The sequence below is a fragment of the Megalobrama amblycephala genome, linkage group LG2 (genome assembly GCF_018812025.1).
Source record: "Megalobrama amblycephala isolate DHTTF-2021 linkage group LG2, ASM1881202v1, whole genome shotgun sequence".
Lineage (NCBI taxonomy): Eukaryota > Metazoa > Chordata > Actinopteri > Cypriniformes > Xenocyprididae > Megalobrama > Megalobrama amblycephala.
The window spans coordinates 62,619,309-62,646,794 of NC_063045.1; the positions used below are offsets into that span (position 1 = coordinate 62,619,309).

Sequence of the window (27,486 nt, forward strand, 5' to 3'; positions counted from 1 at the left end):
GAGGGTCAGTGTTTGTTTTAGTTGAGCTCTTGACCCTTGACTTTTTAATATTAGATTATGTTTGGGCAGTTTTAACTGTATTAAAACCAACCAGACAAGCAACGTTAAAAGATGATCAGGTGATGTTGGTTATGTTTTCACATAATCATTATTTCATTTGAATCACTAAACTCATTTAGAGCCCAATCTCTGAGTTAGATTTACATTATTGATTACAGCAGCACTGTGATTCTACAGCGGAGGATCAACTTCTACAATACAATTTTTTTTTTTAAAGTTGTCCTTATCACAAAAAAAAATATATATATATATATTAGGCACACACAGACATCAAGAATCAGCCTGTGAATCTCAACGACGGTGACAAGCAGCATGTTCTGATAAACAGATCAACTCTGAACATTAGAACAAGCTACTAAAAAGTCACAGAAAAACAGCAAAATTTAAATAGTGAGAATAAAGAAAATTACTAAGACAATTCAGCTCATAATTTATTCATGCAGCAATGCATGATGGGAGGCATGGATGAATTTTGATTGGTGGCAAGTTAACTTGCTTAGTACATTGAACTTAAATATACTAGTTGTAATAACTACAAAGTAATTAATATTACAAAACATTTTAAGTTAAATGAACTCGAATTATTAAGTTCACATTACTTAATCATTACTTAATTTTTTTAGGGCAACCAGTTTCCTCAAATTTTTTAAGTAAATTCAACTTATCCGGGCTAACAGTGTACCTTTCTGGACCTTGAAAGTGTTGATTATAGATATTGAGTCATAAACCTCTCGGATTTCATCAAAAATGTCTTAATTTGTGTTCTGAAGATGAATGAAGGTCTTACAGGTGTGCATCGACATGAGGGAGAGTAATTAATGACATAATTTCATTTTTGGGTGAACTAACCCTTTAACGATGATCCAAACAAATGATCCAGGTGTGAAAACGCAAGGATTCGATTTAGATTTAGATATAGTTAAAAATCGGGCAGTTGACAACAGCAATAATTTGTAAAAAAAAAAAAAAAAAAAAAAAAAAAACATGAAAATGTTTATGTAGTTAAAACTGGCAAAATCGGGCATTTTCAGAAACGAGCTTCTTTTTTTTACATTCTGCGGTTTATATTTGATCTCGATGCGATTATAAACGCGTCTGAATCTGAACAGAAAGATTCGAACCTGTGACGCCAGTTGAATCTTACGCCCCCTCCTCCCTCTCTCCCTCTCTCTCTCTCTCTCTCAGTCCGTCTCTGGTTCATTAGAGATCATGTCAGGATGGGAGGATGAAGATGATGATGGCTCTCTGGGTTTCTCTCAGCGTCTCTTCTTCATCATCACTGAAGACTGAAAGAGGATGAAGAACGAATGAATGAATGAACGCGCTGTCTGGTATGTGTCGTATTTCCTCTTTCATCGCTGTAATGGCAGTTTCTTCGTGTTTCTTCGTGTTTCTAACTGAATGAGGGCTTACGTAAGGGTTGAGCGAGCGCTCGGTAATCTAAGAACCAACATCTTCATCATCATCATCGTCGTCGTCTTCCTCGCGGAGCAGCAACAGTGAAGAACAGACCAGAAATATCTTTGCTTTTGCTCGAGCATCACGACATACGCGTGAATGTGCGGGGAAATGCATCTCGTGCTCATCTTTAATGTTCATCATCTGGTTCGGATTGAGTGGGTTCTGGTGCCTCTCAGATCTACACCGTCTCCATGGAGACCCGCTCGTTCAGAAGCGCGCGAGCGAAACCTTAAAATCCCGGCGCGAGGTGCGATCTCTCTCTCTCTCTCTCTCTCTCTCTCTCTCTCTCTAACTAACGTGTTTTTGGGCTTCAGTTGTTTATCAGACAGTGTAATTACAGACATTAGTTTCATAAGGCTCTGGTTGTTGCATAACTTTTGATGCACATGAAACTTTATTTCAGCTTCAGCACCATGGAGAGCTCTGGCCTCGTGTCAACCTTTACCATTAGTCGAGCCTCAGGAAGTGACGTTTCTCAGCTCTCCCAGATCGTTTAATAACATGCATAAGCTCAGTTCATCTCCTGGTTGCGATCATAGGCCGTACGTTATCTTCACAAATCGAATTATTCCATGCAGTCCACGAACATGCCATGGGATTTGATTGTGACGCCTACGCAAGCGTCTCTTGACCTGCAGGTTTGCAGACCTCAGGCGTTTTCCATGTTTAAAGTCACAGTTTGGCAGGTTAAACGAATGCGATCGGGTTCTGGAGGCGATCTAGAACGCCGCCACTTCTCTTGGCACATCGAGCATCTGCCATTGTGAGCGGCTGAGGGATTGAGCTGTGTGTTGCCATGGCGATGATGGCTGCCTGGCTCATGTTTCCCAGTGAAAGAGGAAAATTTCCCGTCTGCCAAACACGGGAAGCGTGGTCAAACTGTCCATGCCACCAGAACAAAAGACCAGAAAACGCTGAAGGTTAATGACTGGAAACACATGAGTGAATCTGTGTTTCTGCTCATGTTAATCCTGTATGCAACATTCTGTGTTTTTACTTCATTTGTGACACTGACTTTTTCGTATGATGGGACGAGCTGCAAAAATCACGACATTTTCACTTTCAGTCTGGATCTCTTTTATATTTGGAAATGAATCTCTGTTGGGTCTGATTCTGACTCGACATTCCTCGTGATTATGACCGGAGAAAACATGATCACGTGATCATTCTGAAATCTGGAGGAGTTCTGATATCAACACAACAGTAAAATTATGATATCACACTATGTTATTATGAAATTTGATGAAGATCAGGATAGAGTCACACACACCCTCACTCATATTGTGACTTCAGGTCAGGTTAGACTTTTTATTATTAATGTTGTTATTATTATTTTCATTCTAACTGGTTCTCGTCATATTTGCACTTTAGATTACTCTTGGAGTGAATCATAAATAATTAAAGGATTAGTTCACTTCAGAATTCAAATGTCCTGATAATTTACTCACCCTCATGTCATCCAAGATGTTCATGTCTTTCTTTCTTCAGTGGAAAAGAAATGAAGGAAAACATTCCAGGATTTTTCTCCATATAGTGGACTTCACTGGGGTTCAACGGGTTGAAGGTCCAAATGTCAGTTTCAGTGCAGCTTCAAAGAGCTCTACATGATCCCAGACGAGGAATAAGAGTCTCATCTAGAGAAACCATAAAATTATTTACTTTTTAACCACAAATGCTCGTCTTCCGCCTACGTCACGCGTGACCTTTCCAACATGATTACGTCATGCGTGGAGCATCACAGAGCAGTGCAAGACCAGCATTTGTGGTTAAAAAGTATATAATGTTTATTTTTTTAGAAAATGGCCGATGGTTTCTCTAGATAAGACTCTTATTCCTCGTCTGGGATCATGTAGAGCTCTTTGAAGCTGCACTGAAACTGACATTTGGACCTTCAACCCGTTGAACCCCAGTGAAGTCCACTATATGGAGAAAAATCCTGGAATGTTTTCCTTCATTTCTTTTCCACTGAAGAAAGAAAGACATGAACATCTTGGATGACATGGAGGAGAGTAAATTTGAACTCTGCAGTGAACTAACTACAATCGTGAAAACGTCTCATATTAAGCGTTATGATATCATATTCACACTTGTGATGTGATCGTCTCTAGATTTAGTCGACTCTCGTAAACTCTCGCTGTGAGTTTTGTGTTTTTATTGGCACGGCCTCGGATCTCCTGCTTCAGCGACACGAGCCCCGCGAGACTGAAGGAATATGAAATATTGAACATGGCCTGTGCTCGCAGTGACCTACTGAGAGTGAGCGAGCTGCTTATCAATGCCAGAAATAGACCTAATGTTCAGAGAATCAGAGGCTCTGCCATTCTCAAGCATCACGCTCTCGTCACCCGATGTTCTCTGTGGTTCTTTGTGCTGAGTCAGGCGGCGTATGAATTACCCAGCGTCCCTCAGCGCTGCCAGGTGAGCTCTGTGTGTGTTCAGGTGTGGGTGTGTGTGTTTGCACAGCGATTACGGCCGGCGTTCGACAAACACCTCTGGAGGGAGAGCTGGCTCAGTTCTGCTGTCCAGAGTGACATCATTACGCAGCCATCCTTCATCAGCTGGTCTCCGTCTGTTCTGTTGACTCAAAGGTCAGAGGTCACAGCCTGCGAGCAGCTGAATGTCACACTGAAGCTGAACGCCTGTTGCTGTAGATCTGTGAGGGCAATGATGGAGTCGTGCGACGCTGGTTTGGGTTGGTTTAACTCATGATGCGTTCATTTAACCGTGTGATTACAGCCGTTGATTCTGGTGTCAGTCTGTGTGTGACCCGTCTCTGGCGTTGAGTTTTTATGTGTTCTTCTGTTTTCATTGGGGTTTGGAAGCATGACGACGATGTTGATCTCTATATTGTTAGTCTTGCATTGCAAAAAATGATGATCAAACTGTGTTTATACAGCCATCCAGGGCCGTAACCACCACAGACACCGAGAGGAACACAAATTCACCACAACAATGAGAAATGGCCAAATTCTCCCCCCAGTGTTTGATATTCTTCACGCTGCTCTGCTGAACTCCATTTATCATGAAACTGCTGAGACACAAATGTAGTGATATATTAAAGGGGTGGTTGATTATGATTTCACTTTTTTGACTTTAGTTAGTGTGTAATGTTGCTGTTTGATCATAAACAACATCTGTGAAGTTACGACACTCAAAGTTCAACGCAAAGAGACATATTTTCTTTTACAGAATTTGCAGAATCGGCTGGTAGGGACTACAACGAGTTTCTTCCCAGATTTGTGACATCACAAACCCTAAAATTTACATAAACCCCGCCCCCGAGAACACACCACAAAGGGGGCGGGGCCATGTTGGGCTGCTTTAGAGAAGAGGAAGAGTTGTTGTAGTCGAGTGTTGTTGACATTCCGTCATTTTACGCCGGACTGCTTCACAAACGAGGGTCAATTCAACACAAAAGATGAACATGACGGCACATGCTAGTGGATGAGTTGAATCAACTCCACAGCAACTACATCAATTTATCCACTAACCATTCAGAAACGTCTAAAAGTTGTAACTTCTTCCTGAGTCTCTCCATCAGTGTCGACTCCGGTTTGAACAATGTAAGGCTGAACACTTTCCTCATTTTGGCTGCGTGAGATTCTCCAGCTTTGTTGTTGTTGAGCTGTTAAAGCTCCGCCCTCTTCTGGAAAGGGGGCGGGAGCAGCAGCTCATTTGCATTTAAAGGAACACACACAAAAACGGCGTGTTTTTGCTCACACCCAAATAAGGGCAAATTTGACAAGCTATAATAAATGATCTGTGGGGGATTTTGAGCTGAAACTTCACAGAGACACCAGAGACTGATATTACATCTTGTGAAAGGGGCGTTATAGGGATTTAGTTTTAAAGGGTAATCCAAAAACGTAATCAAAACCAGGCAAGATGTCACATGCAAACAATCCAAACAGAGACCAGGCAGGAAACTCAAGCAAAAAGGAAATCCAAATCCATAAAACAGATGAACAAAGGAGCGCTCAGAAATGCAGTTATGACACATACAAGACTTCGCGACGAGTGAATGAACAGACGGGGTTTAAATAGGCATGTTTAACAACATGATGAGACACAGGTGGATGTAATCAGGCATAATGAGTCCAGGCAATGGGTTGTGGGTAATGTAGTCCATGGTGAGATAACCAAGACAGAAGGAGTGCCCTCTGGTGGAAATCAAGGGCTCTGCGACTGGTGATCGTAACACCATTGTGCTCCGCTCTGTGTGATGTTAGGATGACAAACAGTTTTAAAAGTTATGCTTGTCTGCCTCCTCATCATTGCAAAATGATTGAGCAATCGAATCAAAGAAGGCGGGGCTTACCATTCGCTGAAGATGAATCCCAATGCACCGCATTAGTTTTTGCAGTGAAATATTTGAAAACTGTTCTCGGATAGAAATGTTCAACGACCGACAGTTATACCCAGTGATGCAAACAGCTCAACTTTTTTCAAATTTCACCATTTTTAATTTAAAATATGCTATTATTGATTCGTGCAATTCATAATGGTGTGCGTAATGCGTCTGATTACATGACGTTAACTGACCACATAATGCACTATATTGCAGCCGTATAAGAAAAATATCCCTCCGTCCTGTAGGTGATGGTTGACGTGTCGTAGTTGACATGTTTCCATCTCTGATGTGTGTGTGTGATCATGTGTTGAGCTGAGACGGAGATCAGAGGGTGATTTTCTCTGAAGCTACTTTTGGACTCAATCAATATGTGCCGGCACACGCGTGTTGATCCTCTCCAGCTCTCAGGAGGAACACGGACACGTTCACACCTCGTCCAAGTCTCCGAGGGCCGCCAGAACTGCAGCTGCTCTCCCGTCTGAACGTCTGTCTGTCTCTCTGTCCATCTATCTATCTATCTATCTATCTATCTATCTATCTATCTATCTATCTATCTATCTGTCTGTCTGTCTGTCTATGGTAATGTGTTCATTGTCTCTCTGCATCAGTCTTTGTCTCCTCAATGGTTTCATGAATATGAGTGTCTCTCAGTTTTTGTTCAATGTTATTTATGTCGTGTCCATTTGGCCGTCCGCTGACACAAAGCATGCAGTTTATTCTCTGAATAAATATGAGCGGATCTGAATGAGGCGTTAAAGCACACACGAGGGACGTGTGTGTGTGTGTGTGTGTGTGTGTGTGTGCTGTTAATTTTCTCTCCCTGTGGGTTGTAAAGCAGGTTGTCCAGCTTGCTAATGGATCGATCATTGCTGAGAGAGAGACAGATGCACAGATGGGTTTGTTTTATCAGGTTCATATAATCTTGTCATGGTTCTGTTCTGACACACCTGTACGTCTGCGAATCCTTTCATCCTGAGCAGGTGCTGGTGGATTCAGAGCCGTAACGCGTCTGCTTTTCTCTCGCAGTGACAGTCGGATCAGACGAGAGCGACACAGGAAATACACACGTGTAGAGCGATGAACATGACTCAACACGGGACAGACAGGCAGCGCTGGGCTCAGGTGACGGCCGTTAGAGAGAGAGTTAATTAATCACATCAGTAAATGTTTACACATCTGTGACACACACACACACACACACACACACACACACACGACTGGCCGTCTCACTGGATTCTCTTTTCTCAAGCGATCTGGAAAATTCTCAGGAAAAACTGTGTCATTTGTGCCTGAACATTTCCAAACGATATATATTCTTATCGTTGAAGTTTATGGCGGGTTAATAATCACATCAGACCCTCGTGTTAGAGGTCTCCAGTGGCCAATAGAGCACAACACTTGAGTCTGGAACATAAAATCCCATTCATTTTCTCCATAGGAGAATTGATTTTTAATTATAACTTCTAAACTGTTAAACACACCCCGACTGTGAGCGACGAGGATTTTAATCGGTGTTATATGTGTCTGTTGAAGCCATAAGTCTGCATTATTTCAACTTACTGGAAAGTAATTGTCCAACAGCAGAATTTCTGGTGAAAAACTACATTACCCATAATTCTGCAGAGAAATCTCCACTAATCCGAGAATCACGACAAGCAAATTGTTCCGAAAGAACATCAACTCCCATTCACTCTCAATGTACGTATTATATATTTTATGTTTATTTCAGTATTATTATGTTTATTATGCGTAGAAATATTTGTTTCTATATATATAACTAACGTATTTAAATCAATAGTTTTATATTTCTCCATTGTTTCAAAGGGGACCTATAATGTTCCTTTCACAAGATGTAATATCAGTCTCTGGTGTCTCCAGAATGTGTGTGTGAAGTTTCAGCTCAAAATCCCCCACAGATCATTTATTATAGCTTGTCAAATTTGCCCTTATTTGGGTGTGAGCAAAAACACGCCGTTTTTGTGTGTGTTCCTTTAAATGCAAATGAGCTGCTGCTCCCTCCCCCTTTCCAGAAGAGGGCGGAGCTTTAACAGCTCAACAACAACAAAGCTGGAGAATCTCACGCAGCCAAAATGACGAAAGTGTTCAGCCTTACATTGTTCAAACCGGAGTCGACACTGATGGAGAGACTCAGGAAGAAGTTACAACTTTTAGACGTTTCTGAATGGTTAGTGGATAAATTGATGTAGTTGCTGTGGAGTTGATTCAACTCATCCACTAGCATGTGCCGTCATGTTCATCTTTTGTGTTGAATTGACCCTCGTTTGTGAAGCAGTCCGGCGTAAAATGACGGCATGTCAACAACACTCTACTACAACAACTCTTCCTCTTCTCTAAAGCAGCCCAACATGGCCCCGCCCCCTTTGTTGTGTGTTCTCGGGGGCGGGGTTTATGTAAATGTAGGGTTTGTGATGTCACAAACTCGGGAAGAAGCTCATTGTAGTCCCTACCAGCCGATTCTGCAAATTCTGTAAAAGAAAATATCTCTCTTTGCATTGAACTTTGAGCGTCGTAACTTCACAGATGTTGTTTATGATCAAACAGCAACATTACACACTAACTAAAGTTAAAAAAGTCAAATCATAATCAACCACCCCTTTAATTTGATAATGTCATTTGCAATGCTTCATGGCATTGTAGTTCTTTATAGTTCAGTCTGCCTGATATGAGTCATTTAAATCAAAATGAAAAATTGAATTAAATTGTGGAATTGAATGAATTGAATTATATATTTTTTATATATACGGTAAATCAGTTACTAATAATCCCTTGTTTGATGCATGAATCATGAAATCACAAATAGCAACAAAAGCAATAAAATAATCATTCCAATAATATTGATTCACTGTAATAATGTTTTTCTCCAGAATGAAGCTGATGAGAGTTATAGTAGAAGATGCTTATCGCCATTTTATGAGCTGTTGTTTTTAAACTTAGACTGCAAATGTGTGATGTCATGATTTCAGTTAAAACAAAGCTCACTGTAGAATTCAGTGTTTATTCTAAATAATAAAATAAAATCACTGGTAATGAACAGAGATATGCTGAGATTGAGATGAGAAATAAATATTTCAAAATAAAAAAGCTGTTGTTAAACCGTTATATTAGTCCCAGTGAGAGTCGTGGATACACAGACGGCACTCTTCCTGAGAATCATCACCGGGTGTTTAAGGTGTTTCACACTCACTGGATCTGTGAGGTCAGAGTTCAGCTCATCTGGTGTCGTTCAGTGCGTGTCAAGCTTCCAGGGACAAACGCTTCAGGAACGCTGGTGTGAAGGTGGAATCAAACAATTGAAGCGAGCGTGAAACATCCCGCAGATCGCAGACTGCATCTTTACTGCAGTGTTGGTTCGTTCCTCTTCAGTGCAGTTTGGTTTCTTGGTATTGTTCTCCTGATACAGTGGATATAGTTTTAGCCTGTGATGAGAAACAGTCGAGTCTGTGCGCCTCATTTGTGACGGTTCTTTTAACTGACACTGTTGCTGTGTCCATATTCACTCCTTCGCATACTGTTCCCTATATAGTGAACAACATGGAGAATGATTTTGCAAACAGCTCATGTCTTTAATGTGCATGTATATTAGAGGTGAGGATTGATCAGTGACTTTCTGCCAGTAGTGTCTGAATGTAAGTCATTGAATCATTCATTCAACCGATTCATTTAAAAACTTTGATTCAAAAACTAAATGCATGACTGTCTTTGTGAGTGAGTCACTGAATCAGTAGGTGTGTTTGACTTGAAGCGGCGCAGACCGATCGGTGTATGACATCGGTGTACAGCGAGAGCGATTCAAAAGCATACGGAGCGTCTGTTCTTTAATCGCTCTTGTGGTACTTTGATGTCATACACCAATCGCTCTGCGCAGCGCCGCTTCGAGTCAAACACACCTATTCTTTCAGCTGATTTGTTCAAAAACACTGATTCATTAGGAACTAAACACATGACTCATAATAAGTGAGTAACTGAATAATTGGTTCAACAAAGTCATTCAAAACATTGAGCAATTTGGAACTAAATGACTGTATGAGTGAGTCATTGAATCATTCATTTAACTGATTTGTTCAAAAACTCTGATTTATATGGAACTAAACGCATGATGTAAGTGACTCACTGAATCATTCTGCTGATTCTTTCAGAAACATTGATTCAGGAACACCATTACTGTGTGCTGTTCAGAAACATGGGATGGTTAATTCTGCTTTGAACTATTTTCATTGGCTGAGCAAAAACTATATGTTGCAATATTGTGTCAAACTCAAAATTAAATTCTTTATTTGTTGGACAGTTGTATTTAAATAACTAGTTCACTATAAAATGATCATCATTTACTCATCCTCATGTCATTTCAAACACGTATGACATTCGTTCTTCTGTGGAACACTGTATGAAAAATATCTTCTTTTGTGTTTCACAGAGGAAAGAAAGCCATACGGGTTTGTGTTATATGAGGGCAATAAATGATGACAGAATGATCATTTTTGGATGAACTGTCCCTTTGAAGCAATATTTGCTTTAAATGCTTGTCATATTGCTTAAAATCAGTCCTGATGTATTTAAGTGTGTTTTTCTGTGTGTGTGTGTGTGTGTCAGTAATGTGTGTCTGCTCAAGGCGAAGCACGTGACCTGAAGTGACATGAATTGACAGACAGCGTCCCTCCAGAAGCGTTTCCCGTTTCCTCCTAAACGCTCTGTCACTGGAGATCAGACTCTCGTCCTGACGGATCTTTACTGAGCGTCTCCTGGTGTCTCTTTATTTCATTCACATCTGTTAAGTGTCTCCGTCGCCTCCAGTCCAGCTGCTTCAGTCCGCAGGTCACTCACTGATCACCTGATCAATGATCTCATTAGTGAGACGCTGAACTGCACCTGCTCGTCACCATGGTGATGCTGACACACTCCACCTTTACCTGTTCTGAAGAAAAGTGACGCCAGGGCACTGAGGGTGGTTGCTAGGGTGTTGCTATGTGTTTTTTGTAGGGTATTCTGGGTGGTTTCTAGGTGTTTTCTTCCTGTCTGGTGTGAAGATTCCCCTCAAGTCTGTGATCTTCTTCATCTCAGTGCACTCATTCCGTCTTTGTTGAATTTTAATATTGAATTTTGATAGTCATGAAATAATTTCCTGCCGCAGCAGAATAGATAGAAGTATTCACTCAGTGCAATATGGGCCATTAAAATCACGTCCCACCTATTCTATTCTATTCTATTCTATTCTATTCTAGAGTGTAATTAAATAAAAAAATTAATTAATTTTAAAATAAAGTAGGCGCAGGTTCTCCATCTGATCTGTATACGGCCCGGATCCGGTTGACTACGGTAAACCTCGGCTTAAACAGAAAGACTAATATTAGCGTAGATGCCATTCTTCTTCTGATGTAACGAGTACATCTGGTGTTATAGGAAGTGTTCCCGGTTCCGGCTGACCTAATTTATGCAGCCTAACAATTTGCATGAATTGAATTATAGAAGTAGATAATGTGTTATGTGTATTGCCAGGTTAAAGAGATGTGTTTTTAGTCTAGATTTATACTGACAGAGAGTGTCTGCATCCCGAACAATGCTAGGAAGATTGTTCCAGAGTTTAGGTGCCAAATAGGAGAAGGATCTACTGCCTGCGGTTGATTTTGATATTCTAGGTATTATCAACTGGCCTGAATTCTGAGATCGCAATAAACGTGAAGGACTATAATGCATTAAGAGCTCGCTTAGGTACTGGGGGGCTAAACCATTTAGAGCTTTGTAAGTAATTAACAAGATTTTAAAATCTATACGATGTTTAACAGGAAGCCAATGCAGTGATGACAGAACTGGGCTAATATGGTCATACTTCCTAGTTCTAGTAAGAACTCTAGCTGCTGCATTTTGTACGAGCTGTAGTTTATTTATCAAGCGAGCAGAACAACCACCCAGTAGAGCGTTACAGTAATCTAACCTCGAGGTCATGAACGCATGAACTAACTGTTCTGCATTCTTCATTGAGAGCATATGTCATAGTTTAGATATATTTTTAAGATGGAAGAATGCGGTTTTACAGATGCTAGAAACATGGCCTGAAAGATTGGTATCAAAGAGTGTGTGTGTGTGTGTGTGTGTGTGTGTGTGTGTGTGTGTGTTTGATGCATTGCCAATTGAATTAGCTGTCTGTCTGTCATCTGTTGCTGTTAGTGACTGACGACACCAGAATTAGTCTTCAGAGACTGTCCGTCTTTCTGCCTGTGTGTCTGTTTGTCTGTTTCTGAAGGTAGATGTTGGATAGATACAGGAGAATATTGATGTAAAGACAAAAATGTCATTTGAAAATGAAAAGATATTCATAAAACAGCTTTTTGTTATTAGGCATATTACATTCAGAACACACACACATGATGATATGTCAAGTCAAGTCACCTTTATTTATATAGCGCTTTTTACAATGCTGATTGTGTCAAAGCAGCTTTACAGTGATAACTGGTACATTATTTTGGCTGCACAGCAGCTCTTAAAGAATAGTGTCAATGCAGGCAGATCAAAGCACTGTTGAATAAATGTCAAGAATACTGTTGAATATCAAATGTCAAGTGTCCCCAACTAAGCAAGCCAAAGGTGACAGCGGCAAGGAACCCAAACTCCAACAGGTGACATCTCAAGAAGCTCTCCATCAGGCTGGCAGTTGTGCGTAAAGATGCATTTTAGACACCACTAACCAAACCTCACAAAGAGAAACATTTGCAGTGGGTGTAGAAATACATTTTCAAACAGTTTTATTGCTGTGGTGTTTTTTTGCAGCATGGGATAGTGCATAGTGCATTGTACTATGCACTATCCTCCTTTTTATACCATAGCTGAAAATGGCCAGTTATGAACTTCACATATCTTGCAAAAGTAATTTTAATACCCTCCATCTCACTTCCCAGTATTCCAGCCCAAATCATCACCCGCCAGCTCCTTGTTGACGTCACAGTCTTGTTGGAACATGGTGGTCATTCACCAACCGTCCAGAAATCCATCCATTTAGATCATCCATTGTAGTACAGCATTAGTCAGTGAATAAAACTATTTAAAAATGAGTCTTCATGTATTTCTAAACCCACTGTAAATGTTTCTCTTTGTGAGGTTTGGTTTGGAGTGGCTGAAATGCATCTTTACGCACAACTGCCAGCCTGCATGGTGAAATTCTTGAGACTCCAGAGACACCAGCAGCTTCAAATACCTGTTTGCTGCTCAACACTGGCTTTTTTTATAGCTGCCCTTTTAATACAATACATTTTTGACAGGAACTTTCCTCAATAAGCCTTTATCTGACCAAGTTCTGCTGTGCTCTAAATCACTCACAAATCTTATGATAATTCGATAATCTCCATTCAGTTTCACACAATATTAGTTGTTTTCATGCCTTTTGCACACCATTGCACCATTTCATGCTTTTCATCTTCAAAAAGATCTTTCTTCCTCCCCATATTGCATGAGAACTGTGACTTGCTTAATAATGTGGAACAACCTCTAAGTAGGGTTTTCATAGATCTGACAATTTATTTTGTCTGAGATTGATACCAGTTATCTAAAAAGACATGGATAAATAAACGAACAAACATTTTCTTAGAAAAACTCAAATCTGAATGTTTATTGTACAGAAATCTTACTGATATGTCTCTTGCATAATAATTTGGAACGCAGTGTAGTTGACTCAATCTCTGCTGATACTTCAGGGCTGCGTTGTGGTCGTGTCAAGGCGCAGATCCTTGGTCTCAGCTGGATACGGCCCGGATCCGGTTGACTACGGTAAACCTCGGGATAAACAGAAAGACTAATATTAGCGTAGATGCCATTCTTCTTCTGATGTAACGAGTACATCTGGTGTTATAGGAAGTGTTCCCGGTTCCCGCTGACCTAATTTATGCAGCCTAATAATCCTTTAACGGATTTGAAAATATAAATTGATAATGTGTTATGTGTATGCCAGGTTAAAGAGATGCGTTTTTAGTCTAGATTTAAACTGACAGAGAGTGTCTGCATCCCGAACAATGCTAGGAAGATTGTTCCAGAGATATATCAGAGGAAAGAGTTCACAACATACAGCAACCCGCCGAAAATACAACGATGTTAGAGCGATAGAGTCAGGCGGACGTGTCTGCACAAGAGCGACGGGATGCTTTCGTATCTGCTGCTTTATATTGACCAAAAACACTCTTTTTAACTCTCTCTTGACCCATAGACTGATCAGACGCTGTAATGCAGTAAAGACTGCGGTAAATGGGCTTCACGAACGCTCTGTGAAAGCGGAGCGGCTCCAGGTCATCGCTGCTCACTGTTCTTGTCTTTTTCCCTCTCTCCTTCCAGGCTCAGAACCTTCCAGAAGTCCAGATGGAGCAGGATGTCGAGAGCACGGTCACGGTCCGACAGCCCAAGCAGCCGCGGGACTACGTCCCCAAACCGCTGCAGGACAGGGAGCGCGCCAAGCAGAAGATCCAGCGCTACGTCCGCAAAGACGGCAAGTGCAACGTGCACCACGGAAACGTGCGGGAGACCTACCGTTACCTGACGGACATCTTCACCACGCTGGTGGACCTCAAGTGGAGGTTCAACCTGTTCATCTTCGTTCTGGTTTACACCGTGACGTGGCTGTTCTTCGGCTTCATGTGGTGGCTGATCGCGTACGTGCGAGGAGATCTGGAGCACATAGGAGACAGCCAGTGGACTCCTTGCGTCAATAACCTCAACGGCTTTGTCTCCGCGTTCTTGTTCTCCATAGAGACGGAGACCACCATCGGCTACGGCTACAGGGTGATCACCGACAAGTGCCCCGAGGGCATCGTGCTGCTGCTGGTGCAGTCGGTGCTGGGCTCCATCGTCAACGCCTTCATGGTGGGCTGCATGTTCGTGAAGATCTCGCAGCCCAAGAAGCGCGCAGAGACTCTGGTGTTCTCCACCAACGCCGTCATCTCCGTGCGCGATGGCCGGCTCTGTCTGATGTTCCGCGTGGGAGACCTGAGGAACTCGCACATCGTGGAGGCGTCCATTAGAGCCAAACTGATCAAGTCCAAACAGACCAAGGAGGGAGAGTTCATCCCTCTCAATCAGACGGACATGAACGTGGGCTACGACACTGGAGACGACCGGCTCTTCCTGGTGTCTCCGCTCATCATCTGCCATGAGATCAATCAGCACAGCCCCTTCTGGGAGATCTCCAAAGAGCACCTGGCCCACGAGGAGCTGGAGATCGTGGTGATCCTGGAGGGCATGGTGGAGGCCACAGGTACGACCGTTTACAGTCATTGCACTCAAAGATTACATTTGGTAGATGCTTTTATCCAAAGCTGCTGAAGGTCAATTAATGCATTTGCTGGGAATCGAACCCGTGATGACCATGGCATTGCTTTACTGTTACAGGAAGTACATCACATTAAAGGATTAGTTCACTTCGGATTTAAAATTCCCTGATAATTTACTCTCCTCCATGTCATCCAAGATGTTCATGTCTTTCTTTCTTCAGTGGAAAGGTGAAGGTTTCTGAGGAAAACATTCCAGGATTTTTCTCCATATAGTGGACTTCACTGGGGTTCAACGGGTTGAAGGTCCAAATGTCAGTTTCAGTGCAGCTTCAAAGAGCTCTACATGATCCCAGACGAGGAATAAGAGTCTCATCTAGAGAAACCATCGGACATTTTCTAAAAAAATAAACATTATATACTTTTTAACCACAAATGCTCATCTTGCACTGCTCTGTGATGCTCCACGCATGACGTAATCATGTTGGAAAGATCACGCATGTGACGCAGGCGGAAGACGAGCATTTGTGGTTAAAAAGTGAATAATTTTATGGTTTCTCTAGATAAGACTCTTATTCCTCGTCTGGGATCATGTAGAGCTCTTTGAAGCTGCACTGAAACTGACATTTGGACCTTCAACCCGTTGAACCCCAGTGAAGTCCACTATATGGAGAAAAACCCTGGAATGTTTTCCTCAAAAAACCTTCATTTCTTTTCCACTGAAGAAAGAAAGACACGGCAGCTGTATGTTTTTCCGTCATCTCCAGGTGTGTTTATATGTAAATTACGCGAGCTTCTTTTGTCCATTCGATCGGAAGATCTGAAAAGGCCCACACATTTACTCGCCTATAGACTCGAAGAAATCAGGACAGAAGTGGTTGAAAGTGGACAAAATAGACGGATTTAAACACCATCTGTAAACGGGAATGTGTCTCTCTCGTCTACATGTGATCCGATCAACCAAAACGCATCTTAACGCCAGCTGTAAACAGGGCGATAACGTGTTTGGCAGAAGCTGCTTGAATTACAGTGAAGGTGTTCATTTGATCGGCTCATCTAGTTGATTTTCTCTTTTCTCTTGTCTGTATTTGCATACGTGGATAAACAGAATTAATTTCATACTGTGCTATTTGAATTTGATTACGGCTTGAATTTTAGTGAGTTATTAGTGGTTTGACCTGGAATGCATTTATAGTAATCTTCCTATCTCTGGTCATCACACCGTCCAACTAGACAATAAAAGAGACACGACGGTCATAAAGCAAGAAAAACAAACTGAGTGAAGGTGGCGAGTGGCAGAAGCGCGCGCTCGGATCAGATGATCTTAAAGGGACGGTTTGCATTTATGCATGAACATTCTGTCATCATTTACTCGCCCTCATGTCGTTCCATATATTTTTAATAATCTCTCATCATTTTTCGTCCATCTGTTAAAGTGAGTAAATGAAGACAGGATTATTCCTTCAACAGCTTTACCCAGAGAAACACAAGCTCACGTCAGGACTCACAATATAAATATAGTACAAGATCAATACACAGCGGCTTATAAATGCTCTGTGTGCTGGGAAATATCCCAGAGATCCCACTAGAGTCCAGTACTGGAAACACGATAGATCAGTGCGACGTGACCTCGTGCGTCTGCGGATCATTAAAGGCGTTGATGATTATTTCATGAGCTCTTTTCCCACTTACACGATCTGTGATTACGGAAGGCAGAGTTTCCTTGAAGGTTCAGCAGCTCCTGATGAGAGGAAACTGAGTGAACAAGAATCAGAGATCCGTCGTGACAGACACGCGGGTGCAGAAACGCTTCAGATGAGACACACACTCTCTCTCACACACACACACACACGTTTTGCTATCTTAGTGAGGACTCTCTACAGGCGTAATGGTTTTTATACTGTACAAACTGTACATTCTCTCCCTCTAACCATCACAGAAAACTGTCTGCATTTTTACATTGTTTAGTAAAGCTAAAGGACTCATTTCATATTTATGTCATAATACCAGTGTAATAACCATGTCATTATACAAATTTGTGTCTTCATAAATCACAAAAGCAAGCACACACACACACACACTCTCTTTACTCCAACACACATCAGTAGACGGAGGCACGACACTGATCATGTTGGGATGTTCTTTGTTATTTAGTTATTTTTATTGCTGCGAGGCTCAAACTGACCTGGTGCTTTGTGAGTTTTTCCTGCAGCGTGTCGGATGTAGATGAATGTACCGTGGCTGTTATTGGATATATTCGATTAGACACACAAACAGGGCAGAAAACAGTTTATTAGACCAATTTAATCATTCATGTGTTGCAGTCGCAGGTCAGTGCGTCATCGCTGTCATGTTGCATCACCCTTAAAGTCGGTAGGGAAGGGAAGTTGCGCTTGTTTTTCTTCTCTATTGCGTCGTATATCCGAGTGAAACGCTTCGCAAACAAGAACAAATGTGGGGCGGGGCTTGATTTTGTCTGTGGGGAATTGATTGGATGGTTGTGGTTTGCTATTGGTGGATCTCATGTGAGTGACAGGTTGCCCCGCCCTCATCATCAGAGAAGAGATGCTGCAAGAGGAAGATATTCTGATTCAAGATTACCAGAACATGAATTTAACACAATAATGATGATGTGCACCGAAAAATCATTAATAATAAACACTGAAATATTCTATAAAAATAAGAAGGTGAGAATGAAGCCTGGAGCTTTAGTCAAGAGTTCAGAATAAATACGGTTCATATTTTGACATATATTTATATTATATTTTGATAAGGAATCATAACAATATTGAGTAGTTTTATTTGAAGCTCTTTCTCAGATATCTCCATACGTTCCACAAAAATAATAACTGAGCTGACACACACATGATTCTCTCCTCTGTATCTTCATGTGTGTGTAGTTCTTCATGAATCTCTGCACATCCTCTGCTTTTCCAGCATCTTCCCGACAGTGACAGTGTGATGCTGAGATCCATCTGTTCACACGACTGACAGACTCCAACAACATTCACTGATGCTCGAGAAGGAAGAACCGAGACGACGGAAGCTGTTCGGTCATGTGTGTCGGTTCAGTTGTTATTGCGTCTGTGGAATAGATGGAGATATCTGCATTTTTTTCAATCTCAACTGTACACATTGCTCATAATTTCTTTGAAGTTTTCCACCATTTTTAATCACATTTAAGCTGTCGTGAGAGAGAGTTGAATAGTCCTGCAGTGATCCAGACAGTCACAAACACAGACACGTCACACAGCCGCTCATTAATGCTGCTGAAATGGAGGATCTTCTAGATACAATTAGGCAAAAAAAGCAGCGCGTTCGCTTTCGCTGCGACTGTGATGCTATTTTGAGGGGTTGTGAGTGTGGTTGCCATGGTGACGGTGCAGCATTAGGAAAACCCACTGACATTATATAACAGCGTTATCTAAACGGCGCCGCCGGAGTATTACTGTTATTATGATTACTAGTGTTATTATGATGCTTGCACACGATTGATCTGTCATTACTGCGGCAGGATCCTCAGCTTCTTTCTCTTGTTCAATGTGAAGCAGCATGTGAGCTCTGCAACTGTCTCATCACGACACACAGAGAAGGCCTCGCTTCTTTGAGTCCGACGGTGACAAACGGCGCATTAATTCGAGCGTAGCGCATATGAACTTTCAGACGCATTTCCTGGAAAGAGAGAGAGACTCTTCAGGATTCGTGCGGCGCTCGCGGCTGCTCGTTAGTTCTGTGTTTCTCGTGTTCTGATGCGCGTGTCGCCGCGAGGCTGCAGTTTGTCAGGTTCAGGGCGCTCGGGGCATGACGGGGGGACGCCAACAGCTGGTGGCGTGTTCACAGCTGACCTGTTGCCATGACGACGAGAGAACATGCATGAGCATGTCATTACAAGACACATGTGGACGGGGACGTGTTCTCATCATTGTGTGTTCTGCTTGTAGTGCAGGTTCTGCAGAAGCTCTGTCCTGAGGCGCAGTGTGTGTGTGTGTGTGAGTGTGTGTGTGTGTGTGTGTGTGTGTGTGTGTGTGTGTGCGAGGGTTTGTGAGCATGTGAGAGCATTAGTGGGTGTTTGTAAGCATGTGTGATTGTGCGTTTGTGAGACTGTGCGCTTGTGTGTGAGCATTACTGAGTATTTGTGAGCATTTGTGTGTGTGTGCGAGTGTTTGTGAGTATTTGTGAGTGCAAATGTTGGAGTATGTGCGAATGTTTGTCAATGTTTGTTAGTACATGTGTGTAATTGTGTGCAAGTGTTTGTGAGTGTGTGTGTTTTTGTGAGTGTGTGTGTGGATACACGCAAATTAGTGAACATTTGTGAGCCTGTGCAATCATTTGTGAAAATGTGTGAGACTGCAAGCATTTAAAGCGGTCATGAACTGCATTGATTTATTGTTTTATAATGTTTCCTGCGGTGCACTTATAATGTTAGTATGCTTTTTACATCCAAAATGGTCATAATTTAGAAATAAAAGGCATCTTTCCTACCCTGATTTTAGCCTAAGCTCTGTTTTAAGGGGCGTGTCTCTGTGAGACTTCAGTGTAAACGCCCACTGCTGTGATTGGCTGACATCTTTCTATTTGAAATATCAAAGTATTACTCTCTTTTTTAGTACTTTTTTACTATTACAGCTCTCAAGGTTCACTAATCTTGAAAAGTGTTAGATGGCATTATATTTAGATCGTGATGAGTGATGAACATGTAGTCGATCACAGATATGTTGTTGAGCGCATGAAAGCAGTGATCTCGTCACTGAAACTCAGTTTCTGCACACTAACGAATGCTTTCATCGTAGCTAACAGTGTAAACGCGACATAACTAGATATAAGAGATTCGTTGAATAAAATAGGAGTTTTGGCACGAGTCACTGATAAACTCTGTTTGATTGACAGCTCCAGCGACTGTAAAGGGAGCGTTCTTTGATCACTTTCTATATATAATTTAATCACCGTTTAAATAACAGATTATTTTCATCCTACTAAGAGAATCAAGGTGAAGTTGAGCGTTTAGTCGCTGGTTTGATTTACTGACACACAGACAAAGATCATGTGACTGTACATGAATCATTAATATCAGATCAGGCATTAGAATGAACACAGTTACTGACATGTTGTTGCATTACTGTCGAGTCCGTATCGTAAAAGTCTGTTTGCGCCGAAATGCGATTGATTTACCAAAGAATCCACAGTGAAATGAACCGAATACAAATAAATAAAGCTCAACTGAGACATTCACATTGTTGAAAATAAATAACCATATTCCTGCATTAGGATCCTTTGAAAGGTAATGTTATTTCAGTCCTGTATCGCTCTTCTCTCCTCCTCATCTCACTGACACACCAGTGGGCGGGGCTAATGCTGCAATGATGAAGTAGGCGTTGATTTCTTCTGCGGAGGCGGAGTTTCACCTATCTATGACAGGATCAGTCGTTCTCTGGGTCTGCTGTCAATAAAAGCTTTTATTGGACTAACAAGGACGTTTTTTGATTTCTCAATTCATGACCCCTTTAAGGGTGTGTGAGGGTTTGTGAGCGTGTGTGAGCATGAGTGAGTGTGTGTGAATGTGTGCGTGAGTTTGCATATGTGTGTGTGTGCCACTGTCTGTGTGTGTGTGTGTGTGTGTCTGCGGCGGCACTACAGCTCATGGTTTGTGTCTGTTGTCTGCTGATAACAGAAGCGCACTGAACGCGTCTCACCTGCGACTCCAGCGCAGGACGGAGGGATTTGGCTTAAAACTTTATCTCACACCAGATGAATGAAACTTCTCTAGCGAACTGTATATCAAATAAACAAGCGTTGCTCTCGCTGACGGACTCTCTGTGTTCAGCGGCAGATAATGCGCCGCAGTGAGTGTGATGCAGTGGAGGCTGATGAAACTCCTGCCATGATTCCACACGACAGAGACGCTGACGCGCGTTATATAAGTGTGTGTGTGTGTGTGTGAGCTCTCAGAGATGTGACACTCACTGTGCTTTCATTGTGACTGGAGACGGTGACCTTTGAACCCCAGCAGCCCGACACTCGACTCGTTTAGCGTTCCTGTCACACGTTCGTTCTGTACCGAGTTGAACACGCGTGTGAAGAGGCTGCTCTGTCCTGAGCTTCACGTCCTTGTTTTCTACATTTACCCTCATTTAACTCTTGACTTACTCTCTCAGAGGAGCAGGTTCTGAATGGAGCCTTAAAGGGTTCTGTAACATTTTTGGGATTCCCATAATGGGATCGTTTTGTGGATTTACAAAATTCATTTTTAATTTTAATTACATTTTCTGAATTAAAAAGCTTGTAAACACTTTATCAGACGAAGAAACTGTAATAACCTGTTCAACATTAAATTTTAAGCAATCATTTATGACATTTCTCATAATATAGAACCTTTTTTGGCATAAACCAGAACCGTTTTTTGTCCAGAACCGGACTGAACCTTTTTTCCAAGAATGTACAGTGGCGTACAGTAGTTTATCAGTATTTTGTCTATACTGCTATAAAACACCATACTGACACGTCTTATATCCATGGGATGATGAAAATCTCAGTGTTTCGGTGATCAACACACAACAGAACAGACTGAACGTCTGTCACGATTAAATATGCTGAATGTTCGTTGTTCTGCTCACACACACACACACACACACACACACACACTCATTATTGAGTCATTTCTCCGCGGTGTGCCGAGATCATCAGGAACGAGATATAAAGACGAGCACAAGTTTCTCCTCAGCTCAGCATCATCACATTCACGCGACGGAAACATTCCCAATCAAACGTTCCTCACGAATGAAGCTTTTCACTCGATGTGAGCCGATTACAGTCAAACCAATGAATGACCGCTGGTCAGATATGAGCTCATATGAATGTTATTTGCATTGCAATATTCAGTCTTCAGTCAGGCTGACTTGATGCTAACAGACTGACCTTGTTTTCCCACATCACTGATTTTATTTTCATGAGTCACACATGACTATTTTAATGTTTCTGAAAGAGTGTCTCTTCTGCTCAACTGTGATTATATGATCAAAAATACAGAAAAAAACAGTGAAATATTATTACAGTTTAAAATAATGGATTTCAATTTCAATATACTTTAAAATATCATTTATTTCTGTGATAAAAAGCTGAATTTTCAGCATCATTACTCCAGTCTTCCTTCAGAAATCGTTCTGATATGCTGATTTATCATCAATGCTGGAAACCGTTGCGCTGCTTCATATTTTTATAAGCTGTGATACTTTCAGGATTCACTGATGAATAAAAAGTTAAAAAGCATTTATTCAAAACAGATATCTTTCTAACAATACAAGTCTCTACTCTCAGTTTTTATAAATTGAACACATCCTTGCTGAATAAAAGTATTAATTTCCAAACTTTTGAACGGTAATGTATAAATATCTCTATTATAAATAAATGCTGTTCTTTTTCAACTTTTAATTTATCAAAGAATCCTGAAAAATGATCACAGGTTATAAAAAAATATGAACTGTTTCCAACACTGATAATAAATCTGCATATTACCATGATTTCTGAAGGATCCACTTTAAATTTTTGTTATTTCTTTAAAAATATTGTACAATGGGACACAGTTTGGGAGGTGCTGTTCATCATTCTGACCACCAGATGGCCTCGACGCTCTGTATGTTCAGAAATCGAGAGGAAAGTCTCAGAGCTTCGGTGACAGGTCAGAGGTCACTGCCGTCTGATCCGCTGGGATTGCAGTCGTTTTATGTGGAGTTTTAAGGGACTAATGGTACACAAAAATGACGGACCTTGGCTTTGCAGTCACGTTTGGGTATAATAAACTGTTCAAGAATCAGATCTTTAACGTGCTAGCAGCTAACCGTGCCGGTTCCCTCACCTCTGTGCCGTTTGTCTCCTCAGGAATGACGTGTCAGGCGCGCAGCTCGTACGTGGCCAGCGAGATCAAGTGGGGCTACCGCTTCACGCCCGTCCTGACGCTGGAGGACGGCTTCTACGAGGTCGACTACAACAGCTTCCACGAGATCTACGAGACCAACACCCCCAGCTGCAGCGCGCGAGAGCTGGCGGAGATGGCGGCGCGCTCCCGTCTGCCGCTCAGCTGGTCGGTGGCCAGTAAACTGAGTCAGCTGGACTCGCAGGAGGAGAAGAGCGGCGGCGCCGAGAGGAACGGAGACGTGGCCAACATGGAGAACGAGTCGAAAGTGTAGGAGGACACGGGAATCTCTCCTCGCCTCTGCGCCGCCGGACGTTTGGCTGAGGTCAGAGGTCAGAGGTCAGCTCAGGAACGCGCCCCGAGGCGGGCCGAGGACACGGACCCACCATCTCACGCGCTTCTCTCTCTTTCTCGCCCCGCGGGACAGGCGAACTCGCGCGGGCGACTGCATGGTTCCCGAAACCTTTTTTTCTTAATGATAAGAAATGATATTTTCAGATTTGTAATTCAAAGATTAAAACCTATATATGTATATGAATATATATAGATCTATTCTAGGGCATTTGCATTTGTATCTTTTGTATATATCTGTTTGGTTGGAGATGTGCGGTTGTTTGATACGACACGTCTGCCTTCCGGAGGAGCGACGGACATATTTATCCACGCATGTGCGAACCGATCCCTGGCTCTGATGTACATAGTTTGTAGGGAATAACAGCGGGAGATCTCCGTACCGGATGCAAACGGGAAAGGTGATGACGGTGCGGTCGCGTTGCATGGGATTGTGGGGCTGATGATGATGATGATGATGATGATGAAGTGTGTGTGTGCGTGCGAGTGTGTAATCGTGCATGTCTGCTCCGATAACCTTCCGTACCGTCGTCAGGCCATGATCTTTCTCTCCCTTTGCTCTTCCTTTAATTCATACTCATAACTGGATTTGAACTTCAAACGGACCTGATGCTGCAGAGCGCCTCCGATCGCACCCGTTTCTGTTTCTGCTGGTTTGGTGGAACAGAAGCGGCAGACGTGAGTTTGACCACGAGAGGCATCAGCGTTCACTCGCACACGAGACCAAAGAGCCGAACCCTCACGCCACCTTCACGACGCCTCACGACGATCGCTTACGGCGCGCGACCGTGTCCCAGATTCTTTTGACGAAAACGAAGAAACAAACCTAAACATTGGTGACGACTGCTGTTAAATGATCAAAGACAAGTGCCAATGCCAGAGATATTCAGTGTCTAGATGTACCTGTCGCTCCTGCAGTGTTCTGACTAGGAAATGACATCAGCGAGAACAGTATAACGTATGGCTGCCGTTAGACGCAAAACAAACAAAGAAACTGAACAGGAGTTTGAATGTTGAGAGCGGCAGAGCGATGCAGTGATGAATCTCTGTTTTGACTCGCACAAACTGAATTAAAAATGCAAAATCAGCATTTTTATTTTCTAAATGATCACGTGACAGCATTGGAGTGATGGACATACAGGTGTGATCACAGCCGGTTCAACAGTCCCGTCGAATCAAACGCTCCGTGTCGCTCTGAACGTTCATCTGTGGACCAGAAACTCAATCACACACAAGCCCGTTTCTGACAAACAAGTCATTTGTAAATCATAATTATAATGATGACATAAAAAGTAGAAATTATGACACAAAAAATATTCAATTATGATTTGAAAAGTAATAATTGACAAAAAATAGGAATTATGACATACACCAAGTCATAGACATTAAAAGTCGAAACTGACATACAAAATCGACAACATATTGAAGTCAGTTATGACAGTCATAATTAACTCTTTCCCCACCAGAAGTTTTTTAAAAAGTTGCCAACATTTTTGATTATTTTCACAAAACTTTCATGGCCTCAGAATATTTTGTTGTATGAATATCTGAACATGCAATATATCAAAAGAAAGAATCAATCAAAAATCTAAATTTTATTTATATAGTACAATAAGTAGAAAAACAGTAGTTGTGCTGTACAAGAGGATAAATATCTAAAAAACAAGAAAGACAGCAAAGCAATAATAAAGGGAGTTTAGAAACACTAATCAGAAATAAATCTTTAAAAATCAACGTAAAAAAAATAAATCAAATCTGAAAGAACAGAGCCTCTGCTTTTACACATTGGATTCTAGCTTCATTCTCTCTTTATCAGCACTTGAATATGGGTAAGTTTAAAAAAAAAAAGCAATATTTTGAACAAAAAGCTGAGAAAATGGTGTTTTGTCAAAGTCTTCATCCGGGTGTGATTCGCAACGATGATCAAAACACAGACGGAGTAGATACAGTCCATCAACACCTCAAAGCTTCACAGTCCTGAAGCTCGTTCTCGTTTCACTCAGTTCACTAAAGTTAGGCGGTTTTGATTTATATAATGTTTGATGATCATATTTTACATGTGCATCGGCAATGCTTCCTTCACTTGTTTCTGCTGCTTCTTTGCCTGTGTTTTGATCCGGAGATTCTGTAGCGCCCCCTACTGTATAACAGGGAAAACAACGATTGCCTGATAATTCTGTCAATGGTGGGGAAAGAGTTAAGACTATATCTTAACTTGGACTTTTTAATCTCATGATAATTATTTTGACTTTTTATCATAAATATAACTTAGTATGTAGACTTTTTATTCTAATCATAATTATGATTTATGGAAGCTGATGTGTCAGAAATGGGTTCGATGACCAGCGTCAGTCGTGAGTGAGTTTCAGAGCTTTCAGACGACTAGCTCTCAGAGATAATCTTCAGTAAAGACCGGATCATTTCAGCGCTCGTACGTTTGATGAAGTGCCCTTTAAAGCCCTGCTGATATGAAGCCATTCAAACTCGTCTCACTCATATCAGATTCCATTTCTGTTGAGTTCCATCACTCGGGAAATATGAAATCAGGAATATGAACGTGAACATTTAATGTCTTCAGATCCTCCTCTAAAGCTTATTTCACAAGCCATATTATGGTACATTATAGACAGTGTTTATACAGATTTAGCGCGCATACGACAGGCGATTCATTCTGATTTTCTTGTTGATTTAGATAATTACTCTGTGTCACAAGAAGCTCATAAATAAACCATATCTAAATATTCATTTTGTTTCTTTGTTTTTTTTTCTCTGTGTGAATGAGCAAACAAAGGCTTATGTGTTCAGTGAGAATGAATCAAATGAATCAAGTGAATCAGTGATGGAGTTCGATTCTTTACCTCTTTCTCTGTGAATGTGTATCTAGATAATGATATCAGTCTCAGTCCAAATATTCTGAAGAGACTCAATCGCTTTATCTGATGAACAGTTTGAATTTAGGCTTTTATTCACATGTAAACATTCATCAACTCACACATCAGTTGTGGTAAATGGAAGCTCAAGCATGTTTGATTGAAGTGCGAGAACCAATGAGGTTCATTCTCGTGTTACGCATCACATTTGAGCTTCAGCAAGAACCAATGAGGTTCATTCTCGTGTTACGCAGCACATTTGAGATTCAACAAGAACCAATGAGGTTCATTCTGGTGTTACGCAGCACATTTGAGATTCAACAAGAACCAATGAGGTTCATTCTCATGTTACGCATCACATTTGAGCTTCAGCAAGAACCAATGAGGTTCATTCTGGTGTTACGCAGCACATTTGAGCTTCAGCAAGAACCAATGAGGTTCATTCTGGTGTTACGCATCACATTTGAGCTTCAGCAAGAACCAATGAGGTTCATTCTGGTGTTACGCATCACATTTGAGATTCAACAAGAACCAATGAGGTTCATTCTCATGTTACGCAGCACATTTGAGATTCAACAAGAACCAATGAGGTTCATTCTCATGTTACGCATCACATTTGAGCTTCAGCAAGAACCAATGAGGTTCATTCTGGTGTTACGCAGCACATTTGAGATTCAACAAGAACCAATGAGGTTCATTCTGGTGTTACGCATCACATTTGAGCTTCAGCAAGAACCAATGAGGTTCATTCTGGTGTTACGCAGCACATTTGAGCTTCAGCAAGAACCAATGAGGTTCATTCTCGTGTTACGCATCACATTTGAGCTTCAGCAAGAACCAATGAGGTTCATTCTGGTGTTACGCAGCACATTTGAGATTCAACAAGAACCAATGAGGTTCATTCTGGTGTTACGCAGCACGTTTGAGCTTCAGCAAGAACCAATGAGGTTCATTCTGGTGTTACGCATCACATTTGAGATTCAGCAAGAACCAATGAGGTTCATTCTCATGTTACGCATCACATTTGAGCTTCAGCAAGAACCAATGAGGTTCATTCTCATGTTACGCATCACATTTGAGCTTCAACAAGAACCAATGAGGTTCATTCTCATGTTACGCATCACATTTGAGATTCAACAAGAACCAATGAGGTTCATTCTGGTGTTACGCATCACGTTTGAGCTTCAGCAAGAACCAATGAGGTTCATTCTGGTGTTACGCAGC

General features: G+C 41.6%; 1 protein-coding gene across 1 annotated transcript; it reads left to right on the forward strand.

Moving 5' to 3' along the window:
* Nucleotides 1-833: 833 nt before the first annotated feature.
* Nucleotides 834-26,137, forward strand: kcnj6 (potassium inwardly rectifying channel subfamily J member 6). The gene is made up of 3 exons (XM_048181419.1): nt 834-1,391; nt 14,207-15,122; nt 23,008-26,137. Exons 2-3 carry the CDS (start codon nt 14,231-14,233, stop codon nt 23,313-23,315), a joined length of 1,200 nt encoding a protein of 399 aa, XP_048037376.1. The 5' UTR covers nt 834-1,391; nt 14,207-14,230; the 3' UTR covers nt 23,316-26,137.
* Nucleotides 26,138-27,486: the final 1,349 nt, after the last annotated feature.

Bases quoted from the DNA above. Each gene is read 5' to 3' on its own strand.
- kcnj6 (XM_048181419.1), top strand. From the start codon at position 14,231: ATGGAGCAGGATGTCGAGAGCACGGTCACGGTCCGACAGCCCAAGCAG. The intron at 15,123-23,007 runs GTACGACCGTTT...TTGTCTCCTCAG, and splicing joins GGGCATGGTGGAGGCCACAG to GAATGACGTGTCAGGCGCGC.